The following is a 15,300-nucleotide window of genomic DNA, read 5'->3' as shown; positions in this document are numbered from 1 at the left end:
CAAAGCGCTGGGATTACAGGCGTGAGACACCGCGCCCGGCCTAAACAGGTATTTTTTAATGGCAGAAGGAATAGCAGAAGGTCAGTGAGATGAAGATTCCTGAATTATGGTTCCTGGTCTTGGATTTTCATTCAATTTTTTACTCCCTTATTACCATCCTTCACCTTCCAATACCTTACCATTGCTTACGCTGTTCTTCCTTGTGACCAAATCTGAACAAAAAGAGGCTGAAGGTAACTGGTAAAGAAGGAAGACTAGTCCGGGGGATGGAATCCGAAATGGAAGCGCAGAGCGCCGGGGCAGAGGAGGGCTTTACCCAGGTCACCGGTAAGGGTGGCCGGCGGGCGAAGAAACGACAGGCTGAACAGCTGTCCGCAGCGGGAGAGGGCGGGGATGCGGGCCGGATGGACACAGAGGAGGCCAGGCTGGCGAAGAGGCCCGTCTTCCCACCCCTCTGTGGGGACGGGCTCCTGAGTGGAAAAGAAGAAACAAGGAAAATTCCAGTCCCAGCTAACAGATACACACCATTGAAAGAAAACTGGATGAAGATATTTACTCCTATTGTGGAACATTTGGGACTTCAGATACGCTTTAACTTGAAATCAAGGAATGTAGAAATCAGGACTTGTAAAGAAACCAAGGATGTTAGTGCTCTGACAAAAGCAGCTGATTTTGTGAAAGCTTTTATTCTAGGCTTTCAGGTGGAGGATGCACTTGCCCTCATCAGGTTGGATGACCTCTTCCTAGAGTCTTTTGAAATTACAGATGTTAAACCCCTAAAGGGAGACCATCTATCCAGGGCAATAGGAAGAATCGCTGGCAAAGGAGGAAAAACCAAATTCACCATAGAGAATGTGACACGGACGCGGATAGTTTTGGCTGATGTGAAAGTTCACATCCTTGGCTCCTTCCAAAACATCAAGATGGCAAGAACTGCCATTTGCAACCTAATCTTGGGAAATCCTCCTTCCAAGGTTTATGGCAATATTCGAGCTGTGGCTAGCAGATCAGCAGATCGATTCTGATTTCAAGTCAGAGACTTTTTATCTTGCCTTTGGACTCTGGAGAAAAATACTTTATGAGGGGTCGGTCACAAAAAACCATCTGAAGAATTTCAGTCATTTGAAGCCTCCGTCCCTTCTTCATTCTCAGCCAGAAGCATAAACAGAAAAGAAAGATTTAAGAGTATTCACACTCAACAGGTTTTAGAATAATTTAAATATCAAAAATTGATTCTATTATACTTACACCTTAGGTATAATTTATCATTTATCTGAAATTACATGTAGCAGATTACATAGTCTGTAATCCTCAGAGGGAAACTTCTTTAAACAAGAAGTTAAAACAGCTCTATATGAATAAGTTCAAACAGCTCTATATGAATTTATACTTTTATATTTATAAATTTGCAACTTCATAAAAATTTATAAACATTTATTCTTTATAATTGTAATTTAATAAATTATCTCAGAAAAACCTCTCTGAATGATAACCCTTCCTTACTACTGGGTGATGTGTAAATATTTGTTGGGGGACAGGGTCTCACTTTGTCACCCAGGCTGAAGTGCAGTGGTGTGATCCCAGCTTACTGCAGCCTCTACTTCCTGGGTTCAAGTGATCCTCCTGCCTCAGCCTCCCTAGTAGGTGGGACTACAGGTGTCCACCACCATGCTTGGCTAGTATTTTGTATTTTTGTAGAGATGGGGTTTCACCATGTTGACCAGGCTGGTCTCGAACTCCTGACCTCAAATGATCCATCCACCTCGGCCTCCCAAAGTGCTGGGATTACAGGCATAAGCCACTGTGCCTGGCCTTGATGTGTGAATATTTGAGAGGTCATAAGCAGTGGTTTTGGCTATACTGTACTACACCATATACATCAGTAAGAGCTCATCTTGGAACCTGTTTTGCAGTTTTAAAAATTAAAGACCTACATCACAGGGTTGATGTGAAGAAAGTTTTATTTTTCAAATGAGTATTTAATGAAAGTATATATAACCAGTGTTGGGTGTACAGATGCTTCTCAACTTACGATGGGTTTATGTCCAGATAAGCCCATTGTGAGTTGAAAATACCAAACGTCGAACATCACAGCTTAGCCTACCTTAAAAGTGCTCCGAACACTACATTAGCCTACACTTGGGCAAAATCGTCTAATACAGAGCCTATTTTATAATAAAGTATGTTGAATGTCTCACATAATTTTTGAAGATTACATTGAAAGTGAAAAACAGAATGGCTGGGTACTTGAAGTACAGCTTCTACTGAATGAATAATTCTAAAGTTGAAAAATAGAACCATCATAAGTCTGTTTCCTCTAGTAAAGGTGAGATAAATGTTTTTTCCCACCCAAAAAACTATACTCTATAAATTCAGATTAGCTAGTTTCTGTGTGTTTAAATAGTATGATTATACATTATAAACTGGAAGGAACTTTATTAAACGTGACTTTGATACTTCAAAAAAAAAAAAAAAAGAAAGAAAACTAGTGATGAAATTCAATGGCTTGAAGAGTCAAAGTGTTTTCTGGAAAAGGGGATATTAATGTTGTCATCAGCTATCTTCCTAAGCCATTCCTGGGGCCATACTAAGCCACTTCTGGGTAGTGATTTTGTAAATATATTACTCAATATAAAAGGTAATTTTTTCCTTTATTTTTTCTAAAACTACTACCCCTAAAGGCCTCATGACATGTTTGTTCTCTGGACTCAGTGGTCAGGATTGATGAATTTCATTTCTATCAAGGTTAAGGACATTAAAATCCAAGGACAAAAATATTTCTAGTCACTGAAAAACTCCGCAAGATGAATTTTTTTCTCCCCGTTTTATTTCATTCATACCTTTCATTCATTCATTCATACCTTTCATTCATTACATTATAATAGATGACATAAATGAGGCAAGCAGCCTCAAGAAATTAAAATTTGTGAAGTTTTAATACCTATATTGTAAATTTTATACTGAAGCTGTATTTATAAGTGTTTGACAAAGGTCCATAGAGTTAAACTTCTTTGGATATCTGTTTAATGTGTTTTCATTCTAATCTTTATTTTCTTCCTTCTGCTTTTCTCTAATTTCATTTGCTCATCTTTTTCTAGGTTCTTAAAGTGAAAAGTTAGGTTATTGATTTGATACCTTCTTTATTAATAGGCATTTACAACTGTAAATTCCTTCTGAGTACTGTTTCTATTGCATCCCATAAATTTACTATGTTCTGTTTTCATTTTTATTCATCTCAAAGTATATTCTTGTTTCACTTGTGATTTCTTTTTTGACCCATTGGCTGTTTAGGGGAATATTATCTAATTTCCACATATCTCTTAATTTCTCAAATTTCATTGTATCGTTGATTTCTAACTTCGTTCTGTTGTGTGTGAACGGTGAACATACTTTGCATGACTTTCATCCTTTTACATTTACTGAGTTTGTTTTATGTCCCAAAACATGGTCTATCCTGGAAAACATTCTGTGTATGGAATATGCAACAGAAGTATGCATATCCTGCTGTTGTGGGTGAAGTGTCCTATAGATGTCTGTTGGGTCTAGTTAGTTTATAGTGTTAATCAAGGCTTCTCTTTCCTTTCTGATCTCTGTCAAGTTGTTCTATTTATTATTGAAAGTGAGGCATTGAAATCTCCAACTATTATGTTGAATTATCTATTTCTCTAATTCTGTCAGTCTTTGTTTTATATATTTGGAACTCTTTGGCAGGTATATTATATTTATAATTGCTATGTCTTCCTGACAGATCAAACCTTTTATCATTACAAAAAAAAAAAAAATTTTTTTTGAGATGGAGTTTCGTTCTTGTTGTCCAGGCTGGATTGCAATGGCATGGTCTCAGCTCACTGCAACCTCCACTTCCCTGGTTCCAGTGATTCTCCTGCCTCAGCCTCCCAAGTAGCTGGAATTACAGGCGCCCACCACTATGCCCAGTTAATTTTTGTATTTTTAGTAGAGATGGGGTTTTACCATGTTGGTCAGGCTGGTCTCGGACTCCTGACCTCAGGTGACCCACCTGCCTCGGCCTCCCAAAGTGCTGGGATTACAGGCATGAGCCACGGAGCCTGACCAGATATTAATATTAACTAAAAATATTCTAAGACAATAAGGGCATGCAGTTACATCATCATTAGGGCTCTGTTTAAATGATAAGAAAGGGCCGGGCAGCCGGGCGTGATGGTTCACGCCTGTAATCCCAACACTTTGGGAGGCCGAGGCAGGCGTATCACCTGAGGTCAGGAGTTCAAGACCAGCCTGACCAACATGGAGAAACCCTGTCTCTACCAAAAATACAAAATTAGCTGGGTGTGGTGGCACATGCCTGTAATCCCAGCTACTTGGGAGGCTGAGGCAGGAGAATCACTTGAACCCGGGAGGCGGAGGTTGCAGTGAACTAAGATCACGCCATTGCACTCCAGCCTGGGCAACAGGAGCGAAACTCCATCTCAAAAGAAGGGAAGGGAAGGGAAGGGAAGGGAGAAGGAAAGGGAGAAGGAAAAGGAGAGGGAAAGGAAGGAAGGAAAAGAAGGAAGAGAAGGAAGGAAGGAAAGGAAGGAAGGAAAGAAAGGAAAGAAAAGGCCGGGCTCATGCCTGTAATCCCAGCACTTTGGGAAACGGGGCTATACTTTCCTGTTTCATTGCATGTTTCATACCTTTTTTTTTTTCAATGACATTTTAGATAATATAATGTGGCAACTCTAGAAATCAGATGTTCCCTGCCTGACCAGGTTTTGTTATTGTGCCTCTTGCTTGTAATTGCTGTTGTTGCTGTTATTGTTTAGTGACTTTTGTGAATTAATTCTATAAATTCTGTATTCCTTGGAGTGTGTGGTCATTGACATCTCTTCTCACTTGGCCTAGTAGTCAGCATATGATTGGTCAGAAATTTTCCTATATGCCTAGAATCAATCTATCTATTGATCGATTGATTGATCTATTGATCTGTAGATATATGTGTGTATATATATATCTAAAAATACACATATACACACACAGATAGATGGATAGATATATACGTAGATATGTATGTTAGACATATTTTTAAATAAGTATTAAAATAACTATTTGTATTGTATGTATCAAATTTTCACTAAAGGAAGTCTTAGTTCTATCAGAAATATCTTATTTTCAGGCCAGGCATGTTGGCTCCCACCTGTAATTCCAGCACTTTTGGAGAACTCATGAGTTTGAGACCAACATGGTCAACATGGCAAAAACCCAACTCTACTAAAAATACAAAAAAAATTAGCCGAGTGTGGTGGTGCGTGCCTGTAGTCCCAGCTACTCAGGAGGCTGAGGTGGGAGGATGGTTGAGCCTAGGAGGTGGAGATTGCAGTGAACAGAGATTGCACCATTGCACCGTAGCCTGGGTAACAGAGCCAGACCCTGTCTCAAAAAAAGAAAAAAAAAAAGAAATCTTATTTTCAAAGACTAAGATAAAATTTATTATTAATTACTAACTACATTTCTGTTCATGTGTAAATGAAGAACTATAATGAATGGTTTTGCTTAATCCTCTTTTTTCTACTTTGTTTTGCCGATAATTTTTTCTCAATAAATTTATTAGCCCAACTCATCTTGAAATGAGTATTTTCAGAGGAAGAAATTCTAATGTGGTGAAACCCAAATATAAATTGCAATATTTACTTACCAAAAAAGGATAAATATATTTAATTTTCTGAAGTAGGAGAAGAGATTGTTAAAAGGAGTTTTGAAAAAAATTAAGAGTATATGTTTGAACTTCATGCTTAAGTAAAATTCCTGTGAAAGTTTCAAGGAAACTGAAGGGTTAAACACTATAAAATGCTAAGTGGTTCTGTTCTTACCCTAGGGCTATCTTTATATATTCATGATAAAATTAAGTTTGGTCATTTTCTAGTTAATTTGATCAGTATCTATTGTTGGTTCAAATAATCTAAGGCTTAAAATTAATTTTTTCATTGTCGTTGGATTATCTAGATCAACTATTTTGCATTGCTGAACTTAACTAGATAAATGCCAAATCTGTAATTCACATGCTATTAACTCCACTACAAGTTATTTATTGTAAGTGTTCCAAAGCTCTGTAAGAATAGATCAGATCGGCCGGGCGCGGTGGCTCAAGCCTGTAATCCTAGCACTTTGGGAGGCCTAGACGGGCGGATCACGAGGTCAGGAAATCGAGACCATCCTGACTAACACAGTGAAACCCCGTCTCTACTAAAAAATACAAAAAACTAGCCGGGCGAGGTGGTGGGCGCCTGTAGTCCCAGCTACTTGGGAGGCTGAGGCAGGAGAATGGCGTAAACCCAGAAGGCAGAGCTTGCAGTGAGCTGAGACCTGGCCACTGCACTCCAGCCTGGGCGACAGAGCGAGACTCCGTCTCGGAAAAAAAAAAAAGAAGAAAAAAGAAGAAAAAAAAAAAAGAAGAAGAAGAAAAAAAGAATGGATCAGATCTCTGTTAAGTAAACATACTTTATCTCTACATAATATAATGCCTATTAAATATTGTTCCCATAAATTCAGATGATATCATGATTAGCTCTTTAAAAATATGACACTGATCTCAATGCAAGAAAAAAGTTCATAAGATACTATAATATTCTAAAAGATTATAAAGCATATATTAAATATAAAATATAAGCATTTTTCATCTATGTTTTAAAGTCACTTTAAAATTTTGAATCCTGGCCGGGCGCGGTGGCTCAAGCCTGTAATCCCAGCACTTTGAGAGGCCGAGACGGGCGGATCACAAGGTCAGGAGATCGAGACCATCCTGGCGAACCCGGTGAAACCCCGTCTCTACTAAAAAATACAAAAAACTAGCCGGGCGAGGTGGCGGGCGCCTGTAGTCCCAGCTACTCCGGAGGCTGAGGCAGGAGAATGGCGTGAACCCGGGAGGCGGAGCTTGCAGTGAGCCGAGATCCGGTCACTGCACTCCAGCCTGGGCGACAGAGCGAGACTCCGTCTCAAAAAAATAAAATAAAATAAAATAAAATTTTGAATCCTTTTAAAAAATTATTATAATGTTGGGTGAAGTGGCACACCTATAGTCCCAGCTACTTGGGAGGCTGAGGTGGGAAGATTGCTTAAGCTGAGGAGTTCAAGGCTAACCTGGGCAATATAGTGAGATCCCATCTCTATATATAAATAAATCAATAAATCTTTATTAAGAAAAGAATATTAAACCAGGCTTTTCAGTGACTCATTTAAGATTTCTTAATTTTTTAAGACCCAGCAGGATTTTGCCCTTGTTCATGTGAAAAAGAGTTAGAGAAATACTCTTTTTATTATTAAAAGTTTTTTTAGAGATTTAAAAATATTATTTAAATTTTTATTATGAAGTCTTTTATCAAATGAAGTGAAGATTTACTGAACGTCTACTATCACTAAGACAAAAATAAGACACAGTTCCTAGTCTTGTGGAGAGTTACAGTTGCAACAGGTGGGCAGAAGATTATAGTGCAGTATAGTGACACTAGCATCTAAAGGCCCAGTGGAGCACACAGGAGCTCTACCCTAGATTTGGGAGAAGGGAGTCAGGAAAGGTCTATTTAGAAAAGGTCACCTGATAGGCCAGGTGTGGTGGCTCACGCCTGGAATCCCAGCACTTCAGGAGGTCGAGGCAGGTGGATCACCTGAGGCCAGGAGTTTGAGACCAGCCTGGCCAGCAAGACGAAACCCCATCTTTACTAAAAATACAAAAATTAGCTGGGCGTGGTGGCACGTGCCTGTAATCCCAGCTACTCAAGAGGCTGAGGCAGGAGAATCACTTGAACCTGGGAGGTGGAGGTTGCAATGAGCCAAGATGGTCCCCCTGCACCACTCCAGCCTGGGCGATAGAGCGAGACTCTGTCTCCAAAAAGAAAAAAAGAAGGAAAAGAAAAAAGAAAAAGAAAAGAAAAGATCACCTGATAGAACCTATAGCCTTCAGTAGCAGTTTGCATCCAACCCGTGGCAACTCACCAGTAGAGTGAGCTGGAGAAACATATTTCTGATGTCACTTTTCCCAATCTCCCCATCTGCTGAAATGTCTACAATTGGCTGATTCCAACCCACAGTCTGAGAGCAAGCGAGCCCTTTGATGCATTCCATTCAGGGCACCCTTCTGGGGCACAGAGCATTGGAGGATGGAGACCATTTCTAGCATGACATATACATCTTATTGTGAATGCCACATTAAAATAGTGCCCTTCATGTTGTATGAGAACATTTTAGCCTAATTCTTTTGCAATGCAGGAAAGCCATTATTATAGAATAATCATGGTTTCTCAGCACATTCTTTGAAGGATTCTGTTAAACCAGTGGGAAACTAAAAATGAATAGTATACGACAGCAGTTTTAAAAAATCCAAAATTTAGTTGTACTTTATGTATTAATAGAAATGTGGAAAATGTAACTTAATTATTATATGTTTCTTGACAATGGTTCTTATCTTTTTCACCGGAGTCTAAACTCAATTGTTTTCGGAGGTATTCTGGCATTCACAAAGGGTTGGTAAAATTGTGGCAGATCTAAAAATTCCACTGAATCAATTATTTCATTGGGAGCGCTGGGTGTGTGCTTTGGAGTCAAAACAAAGCTCATGCCTCAATGCTAAAATATTCTAGCAAATCAGACTGCATGAAAGAGGCAAAGGTATAGTTTTTATAAAGATCCCTAACCTGATGCTTGGCATACATAATCTAATGGGCATGGAATTCCTTTGCGAAATGTCAGACTCACCTTATACTGAAATTATACATGTTGCCTTGGTATTTAAATGCTTGAGCAAATATAAAAGAAAAAATATGGAAAATTAAATTGTGATTTCCTTTTCATTTTAACATTAAAGTTAAGGATCATGAAGAATCGTGTGAAATGATGATACGAGATATTTAATATTTTTATATAACTACTAAAAATTATCACTGCCCCATCCCACCACCCCTGGCAAAAAATGAATCCAATCAGACCAGGCCAATCAAATAAACACTCAAAACAAAAGCCCTGAAACAATAATGATTTCTCACTATGTTTGGATGCGCTATTTCATTCTAAACTAGATTTGGGGAGCCATCTGCTGGCAAATTGGTAAGTTGTTTATGATTTTTTTTTTATTGCATGTACAGTTAGGGTTGCCAGATAATTTACAGGATACCCAGTTAAATCTGAATTTTAGATAAACAACAAATAATTTTTTAGCATGAGCATGTCAACACAGTTCAGTATTTACTCCATATGCCAATGCTACCCTGTTTTATTTTTTTATTTTATTTTTTTTTGAGATAAGGTCTGGTTCTGTCTCCCAGGCTGGAGTGCAGTGGCATGATCTCAGCTCACTGCAACCTCTGCCTACCAGGCTCAAGTGATCCTTCCAACTCAGCCTCCCAAGTAACTGGGACTACAGGCATACGCCACCATGCCCAACTAATTTTTGTTTTTTGTTTTTTGTTTTTTTTGGTAGAGATGGGGTTTTGCTATGTTGTCCAGGTTGGCCTTGAACTCAGATCAAGCGATCTGCCCACTTCGGTCTCCCAAAGTGCTGGAATTGCAGGCGTGAGCCATAGAACCTGGTTCCTACCTTGTTTTAAATGTAGAATTATATGTTTTCAAGTGACTCAAAAAAGGTTTTCTTGAAAAATCTGGATAGCATGATTATTTAGGATTGCTCAGCTCATATGGTTCTATTCACACTGCTCCAGCTTGAACTGCTTGCCTTTCCCATTGAACCCTACATATGACTGCTTGTCTATTCTCTTTTTCTTCTTTGTCTATTCTTAATTGAGCTCCGCTTCCTAGCCTGTGTATTTCTTTGTTGCTGCTACAGTCTTATGTTTAAGCAATCTAGGTCAATTACAACAGATAAATGAAAAACCAGATGATAATTGTGTTCTGGTAGTAACTTAGTTGTAGAATCTACTTGTTTAAAAATAATAATAAAAGGGAGACACATGCATGTTTTATTTTTGACCTAAAAATGTCAATTTATTATCAAGCTATCTTGCTCTGACTGAAAAATTTAATAAATAATAAAAATTGACCGGGCATGGTGGCTCACGCCTGTAATGCCAGCACTTTGGAAGGCTGAGGTGGGTGGATCACTTGAGGTCAGGAGTTCGAGACCAGCCTGACCAACACAGTGAAACCCCATCTCCACTAAAAATACAAAAATTAGCCGGGTGTGGTGGGGGGCGCCTGTCATCCCAGCTACTCAGGAGGCTGAGGCACAAGAATTACTTGAACCTGGGAGGCAGGGGTTGCAGTGAGCCACGATGGCGCCACTGCTCTCCAGCCTGGGTGACAGAATGAGATTCTGTCTCAAAATAAATAAATAAATAAATTTTAAAATAAAAAAAAATTAATTTTGTGTTTGAATTAGTAATATATTCACATGCTCCTAAGTTTTTTTTTTTAATACCCAAGGATATTCAGTGAAAAGTCTCCCATTCCTAACCTTCAGATACCTAAAAGTTCCTTGACGCAGAGGCACCCATCGTACTTGAGATGTATGTACTCAGCCATCTTGGAGAAGGACATTATTGTAAAGTGGAAGGATGCAGGAGGGTTGTCTCTCAGAAAAGAAAAAGTAAGACAGATGACAATAAGAGACCTTTCTTTCCTCATAGCTATGGTTTTTAATGTAATGGCTTAATTTTATTTTGCCTATGGAGCACAATTTTTTTAAGTATTCTCTTAAATTTCGGTTGTGTCTGAACGATCTCCTACAGTTGTAAAATTCAATTATTTAAAAAGCGTATCATAAAATCTCACAAGATGGAGACGTTGCTCCTTGAAAGTGGCAGTTAAAGTGGGTGAGGAAAATCATCTTTTTGTCTCTTCTTGGACATCTTTTTTCTTCTCTATCTTGCTGTCTGTCTTCAGTCATTCAAGGTAGCGAGAAACTTTCTTTTTTTTTTTTTTTTTTTTTGAGACGGAGTCTCGCTCTGTCGCCCAGGCTGGAGTGCAGTGGCCGGATCTCAGCTCACTGCAAGCTCCGCCTCCCGGGTTCACGCTATTCTCCTGCCTCAGCCTCCCGAGTAGCTGGGACTACAGGCGCCCGCCACCTCACCCGGCTAGTTTTTTGTATTTTCAGTAGAGACGGGGTTTCACCGTGTTAGCCAGGATGGTCTGGATCTCCTGACCTCGTGATCCGCCCGTCTAGGCCTCCCAAAGTGCTGGGATTACAGGCTTGAGCCACCGCGCCCGGCCTAGTTTTTTGTATTTTTTAGTAGAGACGGGGTTTCACCGTGTTAGCCAGGATGGTCTTGATCTCCTGACCACGTGATCTGCCCGTCTCGGCCTCCCAAAGTGCTGGGATTACAGGCTTGGGCCACCGCGCCCGGACTTGAGAAACTTTCAAAGCTTAGTGTTCAAATCCCAACTTTGTCTCTTTCTGCCTGTAATTCTGAATTAAATTAACCTTTAGGTGCCTTATCGTCATCTAAAAATTCAGGCTTATGCTCACATTATGAGGATGAAATTAAATAATGTACTTGAGATGGCAGTGCCCTCCAGCCAGAACCCACCAGGAGCACAGCAGTAGTGGAACGAATTGGGTTTATTACTCATTGCAGCAAGGGAGAACACACACCATGGGGATCTGTGGGGCTTCTCAGTAAGAGGGTGTCAGAAGACCTGTATTATTGGATTCGGGCTGCAGTTGGGTGATCTGTGGAAGGATCCAAGGAAGTAGGGGTTCACTCTGGATTGAATGCTGCCAGAATGCAGGGAAAGTCTATGACTGGGCATCTCAATGTTTATAGGGACAGTAGACTAGAGCAAGGCTAAAATTCTAAAGATGAAGAATCACTGGAGATTCATATTAGCTGGAAGAAGAGCTATTGGTATTTTAGGGGTTGCACAGTGAACTCATTTTTGTCTGTGCTTAGACAAAATTATGAAGTGGTCTTGTTTTGTTGCACTTCCTCATTTGTCTGAGTGACTTGACTGGTGTCAGTGTTCTGTGAAACTGTTTACACGCAACAGGAGAATAACTTGGCCTAGCTGTGAGCTCCCGGCCAGCTTCTGCTCCCACTCAGGCCTACCTATAAGTTTTAGGCCAGTTCCTAGATGTTAGGGGCTGCTTTTTTTTTTTCTCAGAAAGCATCTGGCTCTTACTAGATGCTCAATAAAACTTAATTACATCTGGATTTTATTTAAATTATTTAATGACATATTGTTCTCCCCTGTTATTGGATAATGAGCTTCTTAGGGCAGAGGACATAGTTCACTCAACTTTTTCTCTGTCCAACATGAAATAGGTACTTAATACTATTGAAACAAGAAACGCCTTCCATGGCCTGTCTGTGAATGCTTTTCTTTTCTCTCCTTCTATGTCCATACTATCCTCTTCTCTCCCTTGATCACCTGTAGCGAACAAATACATATAAGGTTTATAAAGCAGTGATTTCTATGGCACAATCACAGAATCATATTCCTTTAAAGCAGTCACCCAGGACAGAAATTTTACTCTTTATTCTCTCAGAGTTAAGGGGGCCTAAGCTCAAGGACATAATAGCTCTTCTTTAAAACCTTCATTATTTAAAATTCTCTTGCACCCAGAAATTCCTAGGAGTCTCTCATCTTCCTCACCACAACTTCACGCAGCCTCCTGAACACACCTCGTGGCCCCTCAGTTTGCTCTGCTCTGCTCTGCACAGCAGCACACAACACTGCACTCTCTAGGACCTGCCCTGGGGCCCCCAGGAGAGGGAAGGTTTTCTTCCCCACCTCAAATGCTCTTCTTAGGCTCTGGTGAACTTTTTCTGGTTCTATTTCTTTCCTTCCTTCCTTCCTTCCTTCCTTCCTTCCTTCCTTCCTTCCTTCCTTCCTTCCTTCCTTCCTTCCCTCCCTCCCTCCCTCCTTCCCTCCCTCCCTCCTTCCTTCCTTCCCTCCCTCCCTCCCTCCTTCCTTCCCTCCTTCCTTTCCTCCTTCCTTCCTTCTCGTTTGTTCGTTTCTTCATTTTTTTTTTTTTTTTTTGAGATGGAGTCTGGCTCTGTTGCCCAGGCTGGAGGGCAGTGGCATGATCTAGGCTCACTGCAGCCTCCACCTCCTGAGTTCAAGTGGTTCTCCTGCTTCAGTCTCCTGAGTAGAAAGATCGCCACTGCACCCAGCCTTTCTGGTTCTATTTTATTCTCAAAGACTTGGGATGGTTGTAGGTGGATTTGTATCTTCCTGTAATGGTGGGCTAGGTTTTTCAGATCAATGATCCCATAGAAAACAATTTTTCAAATTATAGAAAACTATGAAAAAAGCAAACTTTGGACCAAGCATGGTGGCTCACGCCTGTAATCCCAGCACTTTGGGAGGCTGAGGCAAGTGGATCACTTGAGGTCAGGAGTTTGAGACCAGCCTGGTCAACATGGTGAAACCCCATCTCTAATAAAAAATACAAAAATTAGCCAGGTGTGGTGGCACACACCTGTAATCCCAGCTACTCAGGAGGCTGAGCCAAGAGAAGCTCTTAAACCCGGGAGGTGGAGGTTGCAGTGAGCTGAGATCATGGCACTGTACTCCAGCCTGGGCAATAGAGTGAGATTCCAAAAACAAAAAAACAAAGAGAGAGAGAGAGAGAGAGAGAGAGAAAGGAGAAACTTTGTAAAGCTGACAACATGGTGAGGAATTGAAAGGCAAAACTGAAGCTAAACCAGGAAAACCAGAAAGGTGATGAGGGCAGAGAATCTGCTTTTGCCCTGAGGGAATTTGTGGGTCCCAGCAAATGGGAACCTTCATTGAGAGGAACTTGTTATGAGGTGAGAAAGGAGGTAAGGAGGTGAGAAATGAAAGCACCAGGTCTATAGAAGATGCAAAGTCTAATCAGACTTTCACAATCATAAGCTGGGAGCCCACACGGCTGCAACCTTAGGGCTAGGCTGAACCCTACATAAATGAGACCTCATGTAGATTTTCTTTGTGGGTTTGGGAATCTCAAGTCTTGGACCAGTTGGTCTTATGTTGGCTGTGCCCCCAAGGGGCATGGTAAAAACAAACGCAAATCTTCTTTGAGGAAGACATTTTTCACCTAGGCCTCAGATTATTCATACAAATAATACTTCAGATACAGGCTGGGTGCAGTGGCTCATGCCTGTAAACCCAGCACTTTGGGAGGCCAAGACGAGTGGTTCACCTGAGGTCAGGAGTTGGAGAGCAGCCTGGTCGACATGGCAAAACCCCAGCTCTACTAAAAATACAAAAAAAAAAAAAAAAAAAAAAAAAATTAGCTGGGGTGGTGGCATGTGCCTGTAATCCCAGTAACTCGGAAGGCTGAGACAGGAGAATCACTTGAACCCGGGAGACAGAGGTTGCAGTGAACCGAGATTGCACCACTGCACTCCAGCCTGGGCGACAGAGGGAGACTCCATTTCAAAAAAAAAAAAAAAAAAATTCAGGTACAGTGGGCTGCTCAGCACAATAATGAACATGATAATCAACACAATAAAGAAACACAACAATGGAAAACCTTAACCATTTAAATAAAAAACAAAATAAGACCTGGTTAAATGACAGCATGTGTGAATAAGCTTTAGAGCTGCACCTTGGCTATGAAAGAGGTGCATTAATAGAAGTAGATTGTTTGAATAATTTCTTTCCACAAATGAGGCAAGATTCCTCAGAGTGTTCTAACCCATTTCTGTGAATTGTGAGGCTTTCTACTGTGGCTGGTAGGAATAGGGACTCTCTGGCCTTTTGTGAGCTCCAACAACTGTTTCCTCATCTGTTTAATCCTTTCATGTGGTTCTTCCCCTGACCTTGGGTAATTTCCTCACACATATGCATTAATTAATACTCAACTGGATACTAAAGGGGACCCTTGGCACATCTCCAGAATTGTCTCTTTGCGCATCTTTTTGATCCTGTACTTGGCTCTCCTGGACTTGCAGCTGAATGTCCTCGACTCAGAGACACTGCTGGTCTCCACTTGGGCTCCCGGTGTGCTAGGGCCTGAAAATATTCTCTACACATTTAAGTGGAGATAATTGTAGTTACACCTCATTTGTTTCCATCTTTCAGGGATCACTGTCCTCAGTTGCCTAGTGTAAATATCTTGAATGCTGTTGGTTCTTATATTTTGTCCAGTCTTTTGGTTATTGCAGGTGGGAGGGTAAATCAGGTCCCTGTTACTCCATCTTGACTGGCAGCACAAGTTGTCTTTAAAAAAAAATTTTTTTTCTCAAAAAAGTTTTTTAAAAAATAGAGAAAAGTAGGGCCAGGCGCGGTGGCTCAAGCCTGTAATCCCAGCACTTTGGGAGGCCGAGACGGGCGGATCACGAGGTCAGGAGATCAAGACCATCCTGGCTAACACAGTGAAACCTCGTCTCTACTAAAAATACAAAAAAA

The 15,300-nt window shown here is 40.6% G+C and overlaps 1 protein-coding gene across 2 annotated transcripts; it reads left to right on the top strand.

Moving 5' to 3' along the window:
* The first annotated feature begins 237 nt into the window (after window positions 1–237).
* Window positions 238–1,350, top strand: LOC112624883 (RNA-binding protein PNO1-like). 2 transcript variants are annotated; one of them, XM_025385964.1, is made up of 2 exons: window positions 265–886; window positions 958–1,069. In XM_025385964.1, the coding sequence occupies exons 1-2, from the start codon at window positions 267–269 to the stop codon at window positions 1,001–1,003; spliced, it is 666 nt and encodes a 221-aa protein (XP_025241749.1). In that variant the 5' UTR covers window positions 265–266; the 3' UTR covers window positions 1,004–1,069. The 2 variants fall into 2 exon arrangements, with proteins under 2 accessions (XP_025241748.1, XP_025241749.1); XM_025385963.1 differs by having other exon boundaries at window positions 238–1,350.
* The last annotated feature ends 13,950 nt before the right edge of the window (window positions 1,351–15,300 follow it).

This window comes from Theropithecus gelada, chromosome 5 (assembly GCF_003255815.1).
Source record: "Theropithecus gelada isolate Dixy chromosome 5, Tgel_1.0, whole genome shotgun sequence".
NCBI classification, from domain to species: domain Eukaryota; kingdom Metazoa; phylum Chordata; class Mammalia; order Primates; family Cercopithecidae; genus Theropithecus; species Theropithecus gelada.
This window is presented reverse-complemented; position numbering and strand designations above follow the sequence as displayed.

Coding starts and splice junctions, on each gene's coding strand:
- LOC112624883 (XM_025385963.1), top strand. CDS start 267: ATGGAATCCGAAATGGAAGCGCAGAGCGCCGGGGCAGAGGAGGGCTTT.